General features: G+C 49.7%; 1 protein-coding gene across 8 annotated transcripts in view; it reads right to left on the bottom strand.

Moving 5' to 3' along the window:
• Window positions 1–588: 588 nt before the first annotated feature.
• The window catches only part of LOC110506794 (selenocysteine insertion sequence-binding protein 2-like), a 38,514-nt gene continuing 21,013 nt past the window's right edge, over window positions 589–18,089 (bottom strand). For all 8 annotated transcript variants that reach the window (XM_036981039.1, XM_036981037.1, XM_036981038.1 and 5 more), the window contains 9 exons: window positions 18,000–18,089; window positions 17,706–17,847; window positions 13,173–13,366; window positions 12,774–12,906; window positions 12,399–12,564; window positions 6,362–6,582; window positions 5,780–5,934; window positions 5,415–5,634; window positions 589–3,910 (listed from right to left, as the gene is read on the bottom strand). The exon at window positions 18,000–18,089 is cut by the window's right edge and continues 78 nt beyond it. In XM_036981039.1, coding sequence (XP_036836934.1) covers window positions 3,309–3,910; window positions 5,415–5,634; window positions 5,780–5,934; window positions 6,362–6,582; window positions 12,399–12,564; window positions 12,774–12,906; window positions 13,173–13,366; window positions 17,706–17,847; window positions 18,000–18,089 — 1,923 coding nt within the window. In that variant the 3' untranslated portion in view covers window positions 589–3,308. The remainder of the gene's footprint in view (window positions 3,911–5,414; window positions 5,635–5,779; window positions 5,935–6,361; window positions 6,583–12,398; window positions 12,565–12,773; window positions 12,907–13,172; window positions 13,367–17,705; window positions 17,848–17,999) is intronic.

Below are 18,089 nucleotides of genomic sequence, written 5' to 3'. Positions count from 1 at the left end.
AAGGTAAAGTCTACAAAACTTAGTCCACTCATAACAGATTCTAGTTTTGGAAGCAGAAAACTGTAGAGATCAAAGGTTTCGTCGATGAGAAAATGTACAGAATGTCAGAGAAAATCCATCTTCTCCCACTGCCCACCAGTGGGATTCCTCTCGTCATGTTTTGTAGTGAGTGGAAACACCAACAGGATGCTTCACATTTATACATCCAGTGACATATCGGTCTCATTGCTCTATCCCTGTCAATGCAGTAAGTAAGCAGGATTCAGACGGCCATATTGGATTAGCAATCAACCAAAGTTCAGGGTGTCAAACTAAATTCCTGGAGAGACATGTGTCTGCTGGTTTGTTATTTCCTTTCATTTGTGTCCAATTAAGACCTAGACAACCAGCTGAGGGGAGTTCCTAACTAATCAATGAATTACCTTAATTGATCAATCAGTACAAGGGAGGTGCAAAATTCCGCAGACACCCGAACCTCGAGGACTGGAGTTTGACACATGCTTTAGGCTAATACTCCTAGTTACACAAAGATCCCTATCAAACATATAGGAGATTTACATGCAACAAATAGACAAGACAATATAAAAGACGGGAGTGTATGTAGTTTACTTAAAGAACATTTTAATGACATTATTAATCAGTCCAGATGGAGAAGAGAACAGTAATGTTATGAGAAAAGCCTCTACATGTTGCTAGTGTTGTACAGTCAGAAAGAGAGACATAGAAAGACCAGGGACACACTGAGAAAATAAAAGCTACTTCATTCAACCATTTTGTTTTGACATTAGTTACCAGGTGGTTGTTACAAGTATTATGGTATTTACATAGTGCAAAGGACACACTGGTTGTCATGGCTCCAAAACACACTGATGAGAGTTAGTTACTGAGAAACCTGCACACAGCCAGCGTACATTTCAGTACTAGACACACCGTCGTTATCATCTCTATCAGGGAAGGGCTCAATTCAACTCATTCATAAAATCCTCATAGAAAACATGGTCCGTTTTCAATTGACACGTTTTTTTTCTCAATTACATTTTTTGTCAGTTGAATTTCAATTCACTTCCTGAATTGAAAATGCCTTGACCCAACTCCTGACTGTCTATTTATTACACAACTCCCTCTCACCCCTCCTTCCTTCATATTGCATATGACCCAGCATGCCTCTCCTACACATGGCATCCTCCTCCATCTAATATTACATGACTTGATTTCTATCATTTACCATCAAATTACATCAACTTATTCAGATTTTTTATATCAAATTGCTTTAAGAAAAAGGTGATTGGGGTGTTTAATACACTGTAGTTCAAACATTTTAATTGTTCACATTTTATTTACATGGTTATAACTGGTGAGGTGGATAATTACTTCATGAATATTCAGAGACTCCTGTGGTGGCTCCTCCCTTTGACCCCTCTGTTACCAGTGAGTCACATGTCCTGGGTCAAGTTGGACTACCTGTCAGCTTCAAACCCAAATAGTCTCTGATAATAGCTAGTTACAGTACATTTACCTGCCCACCCCAACAAACACGCCCACGCTGCCACCGGTCAATGGACTGGGACCTAAACCAAATGAAACCAGAGGTTATAGTAAAACACAGAAGTCAGCTAGCAACAACAACAAACAATCCACTCAGAAAACAACCCCAAACAGATGAACACTTGTCAATATTATCATCAACATTACAGGTTAAAGAGTCTCAGAAACAGCTATTCAGGTTATGTACATCAGACATTTGTTCTGGCTTCAGTTACTGTTAGTCTATGTCATGTGACATGTCATATCATTCATGTTTTCAAGGGACACGCCATTATTTTTTAACACGCCATTTTCACATTAGTAGACATTGGTTTGGTCCTGGAGATAATGACTATGAGGTTAAAAAGTGGTAATATGCCCCTTTAAAATCACACCCAGTGAAAATAATACATGATTACTGTGTTGGTTAACCGATGTCAGAAACACATTGTGTAGGTTTGCAAACTCCAGCAACTTTCCCGAAATTCCAAGGTTGGAGGATTACGTCTTTTCTGCTTATTCCCAACAGATTCTGTGAACCTTCCAACCGGGATTCCTGGAAAAGTGGGGAATTTTGTAACCCTAACAAGGTTTTAGATTGGTTTTGGGAGACAGAGAAACATGGGAAGGATGACAACAATGTAACATAAGTCTTGATGATGGGACAGAGACACACACACTTCCAGCTATAAACTCTCAGCCCTGCAGGGGCTCAGCAACCTTCTGCTTGGACTGAACCACCAGACCTCCACTATGAATAACCCAGGGATGACAGGGGAGACTTCTCTTCTAGTTAGTCTGTAGACAGCAGTCTCAGGTCTATCATCTGGAGGGCTCTGTGTCATACAGACAGAGGGAGAGTTCCCTTCTAGTTAGTCTGTAGTCAGCAGTCTCACTGACAGGTCTATCATCTGGAGGGCTCTGCGTCATACAGACAGAGGGGAAGCCTCTCCTCACAGCCTCTTCCTATCCTGGGGAAACCTGGAGTGGTGGGAAGGGAACCAGGGCTTCCCTTAGTCAGACCAGACAAGCCCATTCCATGTCAGACCAGACCAGTCGATGCCAGACCGACCAGACCAGTTTAGCTGAGGCAGTTGTTCCAGGTCCACATCAGTGAGAGGAGGATGAGAGGAACAGAGGAGTCTATCCATCAGAGAGACCAGGAGAGATACTGTTGTCTGTAGTTTGGTCTGTGTGTGTGACTGCCTATCTGTGTGTGTGTGGACTGCCTGTGTGTGTGTGTGTGTGTGTGTGTGTGTGTGTGTGTGTGTGTGTGTGTATGGTCTGATTCCTGAGATAATGTCTGAAGTCCAAAGTTACAGACAGAGAGAAGAGGAGAGTTGCTGGTTCAACTGTGAGAAAGAGGGGGGGTGAAAGAGGTGAAAGAGTGCAGGTTAGGGGAACAGGTGTTGGGGGGGGGGGGGGGGTGAGGAAGACAAGTGATGGAGTGTACACAGATGGAGCGACAGAGTGTACACAGATGGAGCGACAGAGTGTACACAGATGGAGCGACAGAGTGTACACAGATGGAGCGACAGAGTGTACACAGATGGAGCGACAGAGTGTACACAGATGGAGCGACAGAGTGTACACAGATGGAGCGACAGAGTGTACACAGATGGAGCGACAGAGTGTACACAGATGGAGCGACAGAGTGTACACAGATGGAGCGACAGAGTGTACACAGATGGAGCGACAGAGTGTACACAGATGGAGCGACAGAGTGTACACAGAGCGAATTTAGCGAGAAACAAAAAAGAGAAAGAGGGATGAATGAGGTCTAATCAGCCAGTGATATTATTGGCCTCCATCTTCTCCAGCCCAGTCTCTGTGACATCAGCAGAATCCAACTCCTCTTCCTCCTCACTCTGCACTCCCTCCTCCTCCTCCTCCTCTTCCTCCTCTGTGCTGTCCTGGCTCTTCCCCAGCTGAAGGTTCTCCAGCGTCTTAGACACCCAGGACTCAATGCGGCTGATGACTGCAGGCACCTCCACAGAGATGGGCTCTGGTGTGTACTCTTCCTCCTCCTCCTCCTCTTCCTCTGCCTCCTCCAGCATACCGGGGACCAGGGTGGAGGTGGTGGAGGTGATGGAGGAGTTGAGGAGGTCCCTACAGCTCCCATCCAAACTGCCTGTCTCCGTGCTCTGCTGGGAGGCCAGCTCCAACCGGTCGTCTGCCCGACCCTCTTCTCTCTCCCCCGGGCCTGAGCCTGGAGCAGGGACGGCTGCTCTGAGCTGGAGGGTAGTGGAGTAAGGGCTGCGGTTGGTGGTGGTGGAGGGGGGCTGGTTGTCTCTCTGCAACCCAGAGGAAGCAGCAGGATGGCTGGGTTTAGCCTCCACAGGCTCCAGCCCATCTGACGATTCCACCATACTCCTCCAGTTGGTCTCTGAGGAGAGACATTTCAGATTATATTCACATGTAAAGAGAGAGACCTCTTTGACCTTAGAGATGGGTCAGAGTCAGGGTTAAAGGTCGGGATCAGGGTCATCTCTTACCGTACTCCTTATCGTTGACCTCAGAGATGGGTCAGAGTCAGGGTTAAAGGCCGGGATCAGGGTCATCTCTTACCGTACTCCTTCTCGTTGACCTCAGAGATGGGTCAGAGTCAGGGTTAAAGGCCGGGATCAGGGTCATCTCTTACCGTACTCCTTCTCGTTGACCTCAGAGATGGGTTCAGAGTCAGGGTTAAAGGCCGGGATCAGGGTCATCTCTTACCGTACTCCTTATCGTTGACCTCAGAGATGGGTCAGAGTAAGGGTTAAAGGCCGGGATCAGGGTCATCTCTTACCGTACTCCTTCTCGTTGACCTCAGAAATGGGTCAGAGTCAGGGTTAAAGGTCGGGATCAGGGTCATCTCTTACCGTACTCCTTCTCGTTGACCTCAGAGATGGGTCAGAGTCAGGGTTAAATGTAGAGATCAGGGTCATCTCTTACCGTACTCCTTCTCGTTGACCTCAGATGGGTCAGAGTCAGGGTTAAAGGTCGGGATCAGGGTCATCTCTTACCGTACACCTTCTCGTTGACCTCAGATATGGGTTCAGAGTCAGGGTTAAAGGTTGAGATCAGGGTCATCTCTTACCGTACTCCTTCTCGTTGACCTCAGAGATGGGTCAGAGTCAGGGTTAAATGTAGAGATCAGGGTCATCTCTTACCGTACTCCTTCTCGTTGACCTCAGATATGGGTTCAGAGTCAGGGTTAAAGGTTGAGATCAGGGTCATCTCTTACCGTACTCCTTCTCGTTGACCTCAGAGATGGGTCAGAGTCAGGGTTAAAGGTCGGGATCAGGGTCATCTCTTACCGTACTCCTTCTCGTTGACCTCAGAGATGGGTTCAGAGTCAGGGTTAAAGGTCGGGATCAGGGTCATCTCTTACCGTACTCCTTCTCGTTGACCTCAGAGATGAGTCAGAGTCAGGGTTAAAGGTCGGGATCAGGGTCATCTCTTACCGTACTCCTTCTCGTTGACCTCAGAGATGGGTTCAGAGTCAGGGTTAAAGGTCGGGATCAGGGTCATCTCTTACCGTACTCCTTCTCGTTGACCTCAGAGATGGGTTCAGAGTCAGGGTTAAAGGTCGGGATCAGGGTCATCTCTTACCGTACTCCTTCTCGTTGACCTCAGAGATGGGTTCAGAGTCAGGGTTAAAGGTCAGGATCAGGGTCATCTCTTACCGTACTCCTTCTCGTTGACCTCAGAGATGGGTTCAGAGTCAGGGTTAAAGGTCGGGATCAGGGTCATCTCTTACCGTACTCCTTCTCGTTGACCTCAGAGATGGGTTCAGAGTCAGGGTTAAAGGTCGGGATCAGGGTCATCTCTTACCGTACTCCTTCTCGTTGACCTCAGAGATGGGTTCAGAGTCAGGGTTAAAGGTCGGGATCAGGGTCATCTCTTACCGTACTCCTTCTCGTTGACCTCAGAGATGGGTTCAGAGATGACGGAGCAGAAGGAGATGGCGGAGGCAGCGGAGGGGTTTCTGGAGTGGCCCATGTGGTGGGTGACCTTCTTGACGTTCTTCAGCGCCTCCTCAGCCTGCTCCTGCTCCAGCGCTGACACCATGTCCTTGTAGGACTTACGAGCATCCTCCGTCAGAGACACTAACCGGTTAAACAGACCCTAGAGGAGGAGAGGGAGGTGTGGCGGATGGGGAGAGGGGAGAGAGAAAGACATAACATCAAGACTTTACACACTTCCATTTGCTTTTTGTTACAATATTAACAGGCGTTATAAACACGCAGACAGGTTGTGTTCAACGTCTTACCTCTGCTCCAGAGAAGTTGAAGACGCCCACCACACTGACAGGCACCAGTTTGTTGACACAGCGTCCCAGAGCCTTCCTACCCAGAGCAAACACAAACGGGATCTCCTGTTCTCTGGCCATGGCTATGACGTTGTACAGAGCCTCATCTAGACCCCCTGGGACATAAAATAACAGTCATTACTACTGTAGAACTACCACTATAAACAGTCCTGCTCCCTGGGCATGGCTGTCTATCATGTTGTACAGAGCCTCATCTAGACGCCCTGCAATAGACAACACACAGTCACTAGTTATGTAGAAGATTTGATGCAGCCTGTGCTGAGCATATCAATATGCTGCTCTCTGGTGGACACTAAAGTGGCGATTGGGGATGATATTTGAAATATTCATAAACTTAATACGCATTTGGAACCCCACACCCCAAGATCAGGGTGATGTTCAGATAGGCACACTAGTTAAACGCTTAGAAACCGCAAAAACAAAACCCTGTGTTCTTATTGGACCTGGTTGAGTAGTACACTCCGTGGTTCACTGCTTTTCAAAAAACATAACCCAGGATTAATGACAAGAATGACCCCTGACCTTTGGCCTGGATCTTCTCACAGTTGGGTGAGATGAGGACACACTTGATCTTGTGGAGCTTCATGTGTTTGGTGACCTCTCTAAGGCCCATGACCAGTCTGCGTTTGGTCTTGGCTTTGCTGGGGTCCTTCTGATAAACCCTCTCCTGGAACCGGACCAGTTCCTGCAGCAGCATTGTCACACTCTCATCTATCTCCTTATTCAACACCTGGTTACAGTACCTGAAGAGAGAGAAACACACACTAATATTATAAACACACACACACAGGATAAAACACATTCACCTATCTCCTTATTCAACACCTGGAGACAGAGACACTAATATTAAAACATACACCAGACTGTTAAACAGCCGTCACTAACACAGAGAGGCTGCCGCCCACATACAGACTTGAAATCATAGGCCACTTTAATAAATGGATCACTAGTCACTTTAATAATGTTTACATATCTTACATACTCATCTCACATACTCATCTCATATGTAAACTCAGCAAAAAAAGAAACATCCCTTTTTCAGGACACTGTCTTTCAAAGATAATTTGTAAAAATCCAAATAATTTCACAGATCTTCATTGTAAAGGGTTTAAACACCGTTTCCCATGCTTGTTCAATGAACCATAAACAATTAATGAACATGGAGCTGTGGAACGGTCGTTAAGACACTGACAGCTTACAGACGGTAGACAATCAAGGTCACAGTTATAAAAACTTAGGACACTAAAGAGGCCTTTCTACTGACTCTGAAAAACACCAAAAGAAAGATGCCCAGGGTCCCTGCTCATCTGCGTGAAGGTGCCTTAGGCAAGCTGCAAGGAGGCATGAGGACTGAAGATGTGACCAGAGCAATAAATTGCAATGTCTGTACTGTGAGACACCTAAGACAGCGCTACAGGGAGACAGGACCGACAGCTGATCATCCTCGCAGTGGCAGAGCACGTGTAACAACAACTGCACAGGATCGGTACATCCGAACATCACATCTGTGGGACAGGTACAGGATGGCAACAACAACTGCCCGAGTTACACCAGGAACGCACAATCCCTCCATCAGTGCTCAGACTGTCCACAATAGGCTGAGAGAGGCTGGACTGAGGGCTTGTAGGCCTGTTGTAAGGCAGGTCCTCACCAGACATCACCTGCAACAACGTCGCCTAGACAGGAATGTCAGTGTTCTGCCATGGCCAGCAAAGAGCCCGGATCTCAATCCCATTGAGCAAGTCTGGGACCTGTTGGATCGGAGGGTGAGGGCTAGGGCCATTCCCCCCAGAAATGTCTGGGTACTTACAGGTGCCTTGGTTGAAGAGTGGGGTAACATCTCACAGCAAGAACAGGCAAATCTGGTGCAGTCCATGAGGAGGAGATGCAGCTGGTGGCCACACCAGATACGATACTGACTGTTACTTTTGATTTTGACCCCCCCCCCCCCCTCCCCACCCCTTTGTTAGGGAAACATTATTCAATTTCTGTTAGTCACATGCCTGTGGAACTTGTTCAGTTTATGTCTCAGTTGTTCAATCTTGTTATGTTCATTCAGATATTTACACATGTTAAGTTTGCTGAAAATAAAGCAGTTGACAGTGAGAGGACATTTCTTTTTTTTGCTGTTTTTCTTTTTTTTGCTTTATATACTGTATTTTAAACCATCTACAGCATCTTGCCTATTCCGCTCGGTCATCCCTCATCCAAATATTTATATGTATATATTCTTATTCCATTCCTTTACTTAGATATGTGTGTCTTAGGTAGTCGTTGTGGAATTGTTAGATATCACTGCACTGTCGGAACTAGAAGAACAAGCATTTCTCTAGACTTGCATTAACATCTGCTAACCATCTCCTTATTCAACACCAGGTACAGTACTTGGAGACAGTGAGAGAGAGGGACTAGGGTTAGGTAACACTTGGAGACAGTGATAGAGAGGGACTAGGGTTAGGTAACACTTGGAGACAGTGATAGAGAGAGGGACTAGGGTTAGGTAACACTTGGAGACAGTGATAGAGAGAGGGACTAGGGTTAGGTAACACTTGGAGACAGTGATAGAGAGAGGGACTAGGGTTAGGTAACACTTGGAGACAGTGATAGAGAGAGAGACTAGGGTTAGGTAACACTTGGAGACAGTGATAGAGAGAGGGACTAGGGTTAGGTAACACTTGGAGACAGTGATAGAGAGAGGGACTAGGGTTAGGTAACACTTGGAGACAGTGAGAGAGAGGGACTAGGGTTAGGTAACACTTGGAGACAGTGATAGAGAGAGAGACTAGGGTTAGGTAACACTTGGAGACAGTGATAGAGAGAGGGACTAGGGTTAAGTAACACTTGGAGACAGTGAGAGAGAGGGACTAGGGTTAGGTAACACTTGGAGACAGTGAGAGAGAGGGACTAGGGTTAGGTAACACTTGGAGACAGTGATAGAGAGAGAGACTAGGGTTAGGTAACACTTGGAGACAGTGATAGAGAGAGGGACTAGGGTTAGGTAACACTTGGAGACAGTGATAGAGAGAGGGACTAGGGTTAGGTAACACTTGGAGACAGTGATAGAGAGAGGGACTAGGGTTAGGTAACACTTGGAGACAGTGCGAGAGAGGGACTAGGGTTAGGTAACACTTGGAGACAGTGAGAGAGAGGGACTAGGGTTAGGTAACACTTGGAGACAGTGAGAGAGAGAGGGACTAGGGTTAAGTAACACTTGGAGACAGTGATAGAGAGAGGGACTAGGGTTAAGTAACACTTGGAGACAGTGATAGAGAGAGGGACTAGGGTTAGGTAACACTTGGAGACAGTGATAGAGAGAGGGACTAGGGTTAGGTAACACTTGGAGACAGTGATAGAGAGAGGGACTAGGGTTAGGTAACACTTGGAGACAGTGATAGAGAGAGGGACTAGGGTTAGGTAACACTTGGAGACAGTGATAGAGAGAGACTAGGGTTAGGTAACACTTGGAGACAGTGATAGAGAGAGGGACTAGGGTTAGGTAACACTTGGAGACAGTGAGAGAGAGAGAGGGACTAGGGTTAAGTAACACTTGGAGACAGTGAGAGAGAGGGACTAGGGTTAGGTAACACTTGGAGACAGTGATAGAGAGGGACTAGGGTTAGGTAACACTTGGAGACAGTGATAGAGAGAGGGACTAGGGTTAGGTAACACTTGGAGACAGTGATAGAGAGAGGGACTAGGGTTAGGTAACACTTGGAGACAGTGATAGAGAGAGGGACTAGGGTTAGGTAACACTTGGAGACAGTGATAGAGAGAGGGACTAGGGTTAGGTAACACTTGGAGACAGTGATAGAGAGAGGGACTAGGGTTAGGTAACACTTGGAGACAGTGATAGAGAGAGACTAGGGTTAGGTAACACTTGGAGACAGTGATAGAGAGAGGGACTAGGGTTAGGTAACACTTGGAGACAGTGATAGAGAGAGGGACTAGGGTTAGGTAACACTTGGAGACAGTGATAGAGAGAGGGACTAGGGTTAGGTAACACTTGGAGACAGTGATAGAGAGAGGGACTAGGGTTAGGTAACACTTGGAGACAGTGATAGAGAGAGGGACTAGGGTTAGGTAACACTTGGAGACAGTGATAGAGATAGACTAGGGTTAGGTAACACTTGGAGACAGTGATAGAGAGAGGGACTAGGGTTAGGTAACACTTGGAGACAGTGAGAGAGAGAGAGGGACTAGGGTTAAGTAACACTTGGAGACAGTGATAGAGAGAGGGACTAGGGTTAGGTAACACTTGGAGACAGTGATAGAGAGAGACTAGGGTTAGGTAACACTTGGAGACAGTGATAGAGAGAGGGACTAGGGTTAGGTAACACTTGGAGACAGTGCGAGAGAGGGACTAGGGTTAGGTAACACTTGGAGACAGTGAGAGAGAGGGACTAGGGTTAGGTAACACTTGGAGACAGTGAGAGAGAGAGGGACTAGGGTTAAGTAACACTTGGAGACAGTGATAGAGAGAGGGACTAGGGTTAAGTAACACTTGGAGACAGTGATAGAGAGAGGGACTAGGGTTAGGTAACACTTGGAGACAGTGATAGAGAGAGGGACTAGGGTTAGGTAACACTTGGAGACAGTGATAGAGAGAGGGACTAGGGTTAGGTAACACTTGGAGACAGTGATAGAGAGAGGGACTAGGGTTAGGTAACACTTGGAGACAGTGATAGAGAGAGGGACTAGGGTTAGGTAACACTTGGAGACAGTGATAGAGAGAGGGACTAGGGTTAGGTAACACTTGGAGACAGTGATAGAGAGAGACTAGGGTTAGGTAACACTTGGAGACAGTGATAGAGAGAGGGACTAGGGTTAGGTAACACTTGGAGACAGTGAGAGAGAGAGAGGGACTAGGGTTAAGTAACACTTGGAGACAGTGAGAGAGAGGGACTAGGGTTAGGTAACACTTGGAGACAGTGATAGAGAGGGACTAGGGTTAGGTAACACTTGGAGACAGTGATAGAGAGAGGGACTAGGGTTAGGTAACACTTGGAGACAGTGATAGAGAGAGGGACTAGGGTTAGGTAACACTTGGAGACAGTGATAGAGAGAGGGACTAGGGTTAGGTAACACTTGGAGACAGTGATAGAGAGAGGGACTAGGGTTAGGTAACACTTGGAGACAGTGATAGAGAGAGGGACTAGGGTTAGGTAACACTTGGAGACAGTGATAGAGAGAGACTAGGGTTAGGTAACACTTGGAGACAGTGATAGAGAGAGGGACTAGGGTTAGGTAACACTTGGAGACAGTGATAGAGAGAGGGACTAGGGTTAGGTAACACTTGGAGACAGTGATAGAGAGAGGGACTAGGGTTAGGTAACACTTGGAGACAGTGATAGAGAGAGGGACTAGGGTTAGGTAACACTTGGAGACAGTGATAGAGAGAGGGACTAGGGTTAGGTAACACTTGGAGACAGTGATAGAGATAGACTAGGGTTAGGTAACACTTGGAGACAGTGATAGAGAGAGGGACTAGGGTTAGGTAACACTTGGAGACAGTGAGAGAGAGAGAGGGACTAGGGTTAAGTAACACTTGGAGACAGTGATAGAGAGAGGGACTAGGGTTAGGTAACACTTGGAGACAGTGATAGAGAGAGACTAGGGTTAGGTAACACTTGGAGACAGTGATAGAGAGAGGGACTAGGGTTAGGTAACACTTGGAGACAGTGATAGAGAGAGGGACTAGGGTTAGGTAACACTTGGAGACAGTGATAGAGAGAGGGACTAGGGTTAGGTAACACTTGGAGACAGTGAGAGAGAGAGAGGGACTAGGGTTAAGTAACACTTGGAGACAGTGAGAGAGAGAGGGACTAGGGTTAGGTAACACTTGGAGACAGTGAGAGAGAGAGAGACTAGGGTTGGATTTAATCATATAATCGGCCCAACCCTAAGAGGAACACACACAATCAGGTTAACACACACGCACAACAATATTAGAAAACACTCACATGCATACAGACCAATATTATAAAACACACACACAACAATATTATAAAACACACACACACACCATTGTGTAGTTCAGTAGTTTCCAACTCCAGTCCCCCCAACAGCACAGTTTTGTTGTAGCTCCAGACAAACACCTGATTCAACTAATCATCATCCCCTCAATGAGTTGAATCAGGTGAGTTTGTCCGGGGCTACAACAACATGTACTGTTGGGGGGACTGGAGGAGGGAAACACTGGTGTAGATATGGTATGATATGGTGTGAGGAAGAGAGGAGAGGCATAGAGAGGTCGTAGGATGTCTGACACAGTGCTTAAGGGCTGAGACAAAGGGCCTACAACCCAAGACATTAAGAAACAAAGCAGTACCTGTCTGTGTGTACGTACAGGTCCTAATTGTATAGCCCTGCTCTAAACACCCATTGGGCGGATAGATATTTATCTTACTAAATGCTTCTGTGTTGCTAACCCACCAAATGACATTTGAACCACTAGGATTCTCAGTACCAAGCAATTCCTCTCTGTGTGAGTGAGTGAGTGAGTGAGAGAGTGAGAGAGTGAGAGAGTGAGAGAGTGAGAGAGTGAGAGAGTGAGACTCACTCTCTGAAGCGGCGGCTGTGTATCTTGGTAATGGCGTTAGAGGCCATGGGGCTGCCGATGCCAGAGGAGCCAGGGGAACCTTGGGAAACAGGCGTGATGCTGTACGGAGAGTTCTGACTGGCCGGGGACAGGGACGCGTCATCACTGGGCACGCTCAGACCGTTCTCTACAGAAAACAGACGGAGCAGAATATCACAGGGGGGTAAATTAGACAACACCACATCACACCACAGATCAGTAGGATAATTAGGTTTGCAAGAATTCACTTTAAGACCAAGGGAATGGTCTAAAATGAGCAAACTCTGCCAAGGTCCCATGTGAGGTCATCAGTGAAGTGTAGCTCCTCCTCTCTCTTACCCCTGACCCTGTACCTACCCTCCTGAGAGGCAGGTTCCCGTGTGAGGTCGTCAGTGAAGTGTAGCTCCTCTTCTCCCTGTTCTTCCTGGCTGGCAGCAATCTGATCCACACCCCCCTTCCCCCTCTTTCCCTCACGCTCCTTCAGAATGATCTACACAGAGAGAACAGAGACTGGGTTAGATCAACACACCCCTTCCCCCTCCTTCAGAATGATCTACACAGAGAGAACAGACTGGGTTAGATCAACACACCCCTTCCCCCTCCTTCAGAATGATCTACACAGAGAAAACAGAGACTGGGTTAGACCAACACACCCCTTCCCCCTCCTTCAGAATGATCTACACAGAGAGAACAGAGACTGGGTTAGACCAACACACCCCTTCCCCCTCAGACACACATTGAGATCTATCCTCTCACCTTCTTCAGGGCGGTGGGTCGTTTGACTTTAGGGATCTCTCTCTCCTTCCCTCTCTTCAGGCGTGGAGCGCTGGAGTCCAGCATGTTGAGGGGGGCAGAGTGGGCCTGCTGGGCCTTCAACATTGATACTATACCTGACCCTGCTCCCGACCCGGCACCTGGCCCTGAACCATGGAACGGGGCTGCTGTACCCACTGGAGAGAGAGGGCAGTCAGAGAGAGAGAGAGAGAGAGGGCAGTCAGAGAGAGAGAGGGCAGTCAGAGAGAGAGAGGGCAGTCAGAGAGAGAGAGGGCAGTCAGAGAGAGAGAGGGCAGTCAGAGAGAGAGAGGGCAGTCAGAGAGAGAGAGCAGTCAGAGAGAGAGAGAGAGAGCAGTCAGAGAGAGAGAGAGAGCAGTCAGAGAGAGAGAGAGAGCAGTCAGAGAGAGAGAGAGCAGTCAGAGAGAGAGAGAGAGCAGTCAGAGAGAGAGAGAGAGCAGTCAGAGAGAGAGAGAGAGCAGTCAGAGAGAGAGAGAGAGCAGTCAGAGAGAGAGAGAGAGAGCAGTCAGAGAGAGAGAGAGAGAGAGAGAGAGAGAGAGCAGTCAGAGAGAGAGAGAGCAGTCAGAGAGAGAGAGAGCAGTCAGAGAGAGAGAGAGCAGTCAGAGAGAGAGAGAGAGCAGTCAGAGAGAGAGAGAGAGAGAGCAGTCAGAGAGAGAGAGAGAGAGAGCAGTCAGAGAGAGAGAGAGAGAGAGCAGTCAGAGAGAGAGAGAGCAGTCAGAGAGAGAGGGAGAGAGAGCAGTCAGAGAGAGAGAGGGAGAGAGCAGTCAGAGAGAGAGAGGGAGAGAGCAGTCAGAGAGAGAGGGAGAGAGAGCAGTCAGAGAGAGAGGGAGAGAGAGCAGTCAGAGAGAGAGAGGGAGAGAGCAGTCAGAGAGAGGGAGAGAGCAGTCAGAGAGAGAGAGGGAGAGAGCAGTCAGAGAGAGAGAGGGAGAGAGCAGTCAGAGAGAGAGAGGGAGAGCAGTCAGAGAGAGAGAGGGAGAGAGCAGTCAGAGAGAGAGAGGGAGAGAGCAGTCAGAGAGAGAGAGGGAGAGAGAGCAGTCAGAGAGAGAGAGGGAGAGAGAGCAGTCAGAGAGAGAGAGGGAGAGAGAGCAGTCAGAGAGAGAGAGGGAGAGAGAGCAGTCAGAGAGAGAGAGGGAGAGAGAGCAGTCAGAGAGAGAGAGGGAGAGAGAGCAGTCAGAGAGAGAGAGCAGGAGAGCAGTCAGAGAGAGAGAGAGAGAGAGCAGTCAGAGAGAGAGAGAGAGAGAAAGGGTGAGTGACGGTGCAGTGTATGTGTGCGCTGTGTGTGCGGTGCGGTGTGTGTGTGTGCGGGTGCGTGGGGTGCGGTGTGTGTGTGTGGGGAGCAGTGTGTGTGTGTGGGGAGCAGTGTGTGTGTGTGGGGAGCAGTGTGTGTGTGTGGGGAGCAGTGTGTGTGTGTGGGGAGCAGTGTGTGTGTGTGGGGAGCAGTGTGTGTGTGTGGGGAGCAGTGTGTGTGTGCGTGTGTGTGTGGGTGCGGTGTGTGTGGGTGCGGTGTGGTGTGTGTGTGGGTGCGGTGTGTGCGCTGTGTGTGTGCGGTGCGTGTGTGGTGCGGGTGCTGTGCGGTGTGTGTGTGTGGGTGCGGTGTGTGTGTGTGGGTGCGGTGTGTGTGGGGTGCAGTGTGTGCGGTGTGGTATGTGTCTGTGTGGGTGCGGTGTGTGGGTGTGTCTGTGTATGTGTGCGGTGCGTGTGTGTGGGTGCGGTGTGTGGGTGCGGTGTGAGGTGTGTGCGGTGTGTGCGGTGCGGTGTGTGGGTGCGGTGTGTGCGGTGCGGTGTGTGCGGTGCGTGTCTGTGTGTGGTGTGTGTGGGTGCGGTGTGTGGGTGCGGTGTGTGTGTGCGGGTGGGGTGCAGTGTGTGTGTGTGGGGTGCAGTGTGTGTGTGTGTGTGCGGTGTGTGTGGGGTGCAGTGTGGTGTGTGTGTGGTGTGTGTGGTGTGTGGGTGCGGTGTGTGTGTGTGCGGGTGCGGTGTGTGTGGGGTGCAGTGTGTGTGTGTGGGGTGCAGTGTGTGTGTGTGTGTGTGTGTGCGGTGTGTGGGTGGGGTGCGGTGTGTGCGGTGCGGTGTGTGTGGGGTGCAGTGTGTGGGTGCGGTGCGGTGTGTGCGGTGCGTGCGGTGCGGTGTGTGTGTCTGTCTGTGTGTGGTGTGTGTGGGTGCGGTGTGTGGTGCGTGTGTGTGTGTGGGTGAGTGTGTGTGTGTGGTGCGGTGTGTGTGTGTGGTGCGGTGCGTGTGGTGCGGTACGTGGGTGCGGTGTGTGTGGGGGTGCGGTGCGTGTTTGTGTGTGTGGGTGCGGTGTGTGTGTGTGGTGTGTGTGTGTGGTGCGGTGTGTGTGTGTGTGGGGCGTGTGTGGGTGCCGTGTGTGTGGGTGCCGGGCGTGTGTGGGTGCCGTGTGTGTGTGGGTGCCGTGTGTGTGTGGGTGAGGTGTGTGTGTGGGTGCGGTGTGTGTGGGGTGCGGTGTGTGTGTGTGTGTGTGTGTGTGGGTGCGGTGTGTGTGTGTGTGGGTGCGGTGTGTGTGTGTGTGTGGTGTGTGTGTGTGTGGGTGCGGTGTGTGTGTGGGTGCGGTGTGTGTGGGTGCGGTGTGTGTGTGGGTACGGTGTGTGTGCGGGTGCGGTGTGTGTGTGGGTGCGGTGTGTGTGTGTGTGCGGTGCAGTGTGTGTGGGGTGTGGTGTGTGTGTGTGGGGTGCGGTGCAGTGTGTGTGGGGTGCGGTGTGTGTGTGTGTGTGTGTGTCTGCGGTGCAGTGTGTGTGGGGTGCGGTGTGTGTGTGTGGGGTGCGGTGTGTGTGGGGTGCGGTGTGTGTGTGTGTGGTGTATGTGTGTGTGTGGGTGCGGTGCAGTGTGTGTGGGGTGCGGTGTGTGTGTGTGTGTGTGTGTCTGCGGTGCAGTGTGTGTGGGGTGCGGTGTGTGTGTGTGGGGTGCGGTGTGTGTGTGTGTGTGGGGTGCGGTGTGTGTGTGTGTGTGGGGTGCGGTGTGTGTGCGTGTGTGGGGTGCGGTGTGTGTGCGTGTGTGTGTGTGCGGTGCAGTGTGTGTGGGGTGAAGTGAGTGTGTGTGGGGTGCGGTGTGTGTGTGTGTGTGTGCGGTGTGGTGTGTGTGTGTGTGGGGTGTATGTGTGCAGTGTGTACCTGTGAAGGACAGTGGTTTAGTATTGGTTATTTGTCTAGCCTTCATGGCCTGCTGCTGTTTCTCCAGAGCAGCCAGCATGTCTCCCAGGTCCAACTGGACTGGAGTGTGGTGTGGTGTGTGTGTGTGTGTGTGGTGTATGTGTGCAGTGTGTACCTGTGAAGGACAGTGGTTTAGTATTGGTTATTTGTCTAGCCTTCATGGCCTGCTGCTGTTTCTCCAGAGCAGCCAGCATGTCTCCCAGGTCCAACTGGACTGGAGTGTGGTGTGGTGTGTGTGTGTGTGGGGTGTATGTGTGCAGTGTGTACCTGTGAAGGACAGTGGTTTAGTATTGGTTATTTGTCTAGCCTTCATGGCCTGCTGCTGTTTCTCCAGAGCAGCCAGCATGTCTCCCAGGTCCAACTGGACTGGAGTGTGGTGTGGTGTGTGTGTGTGGGGTGTATGTGTGCAGTGTGTACCTGTGAAGGACAGTGGTTTAGTATTGGTTATTTGTCTAGCCTTCATGGCCTGCTGCTGTTTCTCCAGAGCAGCCAGCATGTCTCCCAGGTCCAACTGGACTGGAGTGTGGTGTGTGTGTGTGTGTGGGGTGTATGTGTGCAGTGTGTACCTGTGAAGGACAGTGGTTTAGTATTGGTTATTTGTCTAGCCTTCATGGCCTGCTGCTGTTTCTCCAGAGCAGCCAGCATGTCTCCCAGGTCCAACTGGACTGGAGTGTGGTGTGGTGTGTGTCTGTGTGTGGGGTGCAGTGTGTGTGGGGTGTATGTGTGCGGTGTGTACCTGTGAAGGACAGTGGTTTAGTATTGGTTATTTGTCTAGCCTTCATGGCCTGCTGCTGTTTCTCCAGAGCAGCCAGCATGTCTCCCAGGTCCAACTGGACTGGAGTGTGGTGTGTGTGTGGTGTGGGGTGTATGTGTGCAGTGTGTACCTGTGAAGGACAGTGGTTTAGTATTGGTTATTTGTCTAGCCTTCATGGCCTGCTGCTGTTTCTCCAGAGCAGCCAGCATGTCTCCCAGGTCCAACTGGACTGGAGTGTGGTGTGTGTGTGGTGTGGGGTGTATGTGTGCAGTGTGTACCTGTGAAGGACAGTGGTTTAGTATTGGTTATTTGTCTAGCCTTCATGGCCTGCTGCTGTTTCTCCAGAGCAGCCAGCATGTCTCCCAGGTCCAACTGGACTGGAGTGTGGTGTGGTGTGTGTGTGTGGGGTGTATGTGTGCAGTGTGTACCTGTGAAGGACAGTGGTTTAGTATTGGTTATTTGTCTAGCCTTCATGGCCTGCTGCTGTTTCTCCAGAGCAGCCAGCATGTCTCCCAGGTCCAACTGGACTGGAGTGTGGTGTGGTGTGTGTGTGTGTGTGGGGTGTATGTGTGCAGTGTGTACCTGTGAAGGACAGTGGTTTAGTATTGGTTATTTGTCTAGCCTTCATGGCCTGCTGCTGTTTCTCCAGAGCAGCCAGCATGTCTCCCAGGTCCAACTGGACTGGAGTCTTACTCTTCTTCCCTGCTGCTTTGGTCAGTGCCTCCTACAGGGAACAGCAACACTGGCTCAGCACACTCATAGTAGCACAATACAACTAGCAACCGTTTTTACATTATAGTCCTGCGCTATGTCTAGCTGACAGTGCATGCTGGTATCTGTAGTTTCCTAGAAAGCTAACAGAGTGCATGCTGGTACCTGTAGTTTCCTCTGCTCCATGCTGATCTCAGAGTACTCCTGCGCTGTAGCCAGGGCAGCGGCCAGGGCCTTCTTCCTCTGACTCTTGGC

Source organism: Oncorhynchus mykiss, chromosome 6 (assembly GCF_013265735.2).
Source record: "Oncorhynchus mykiss isolate Arlee chromosome 6, USDA_OmykA_1.1, whole genome shotgun sequence".
Lineage (NCBI taxonomy): Eukaryota > Metazoa > Chordata > Actinopteri > Salmoniformes > Salmonidae > Oncorhynchus > Oncorhynchus mykiss.
Note: the sequence above shows the minus strand (reverse complement) of the source record. Positions and strands in the feature narration are given on the sequence as shown.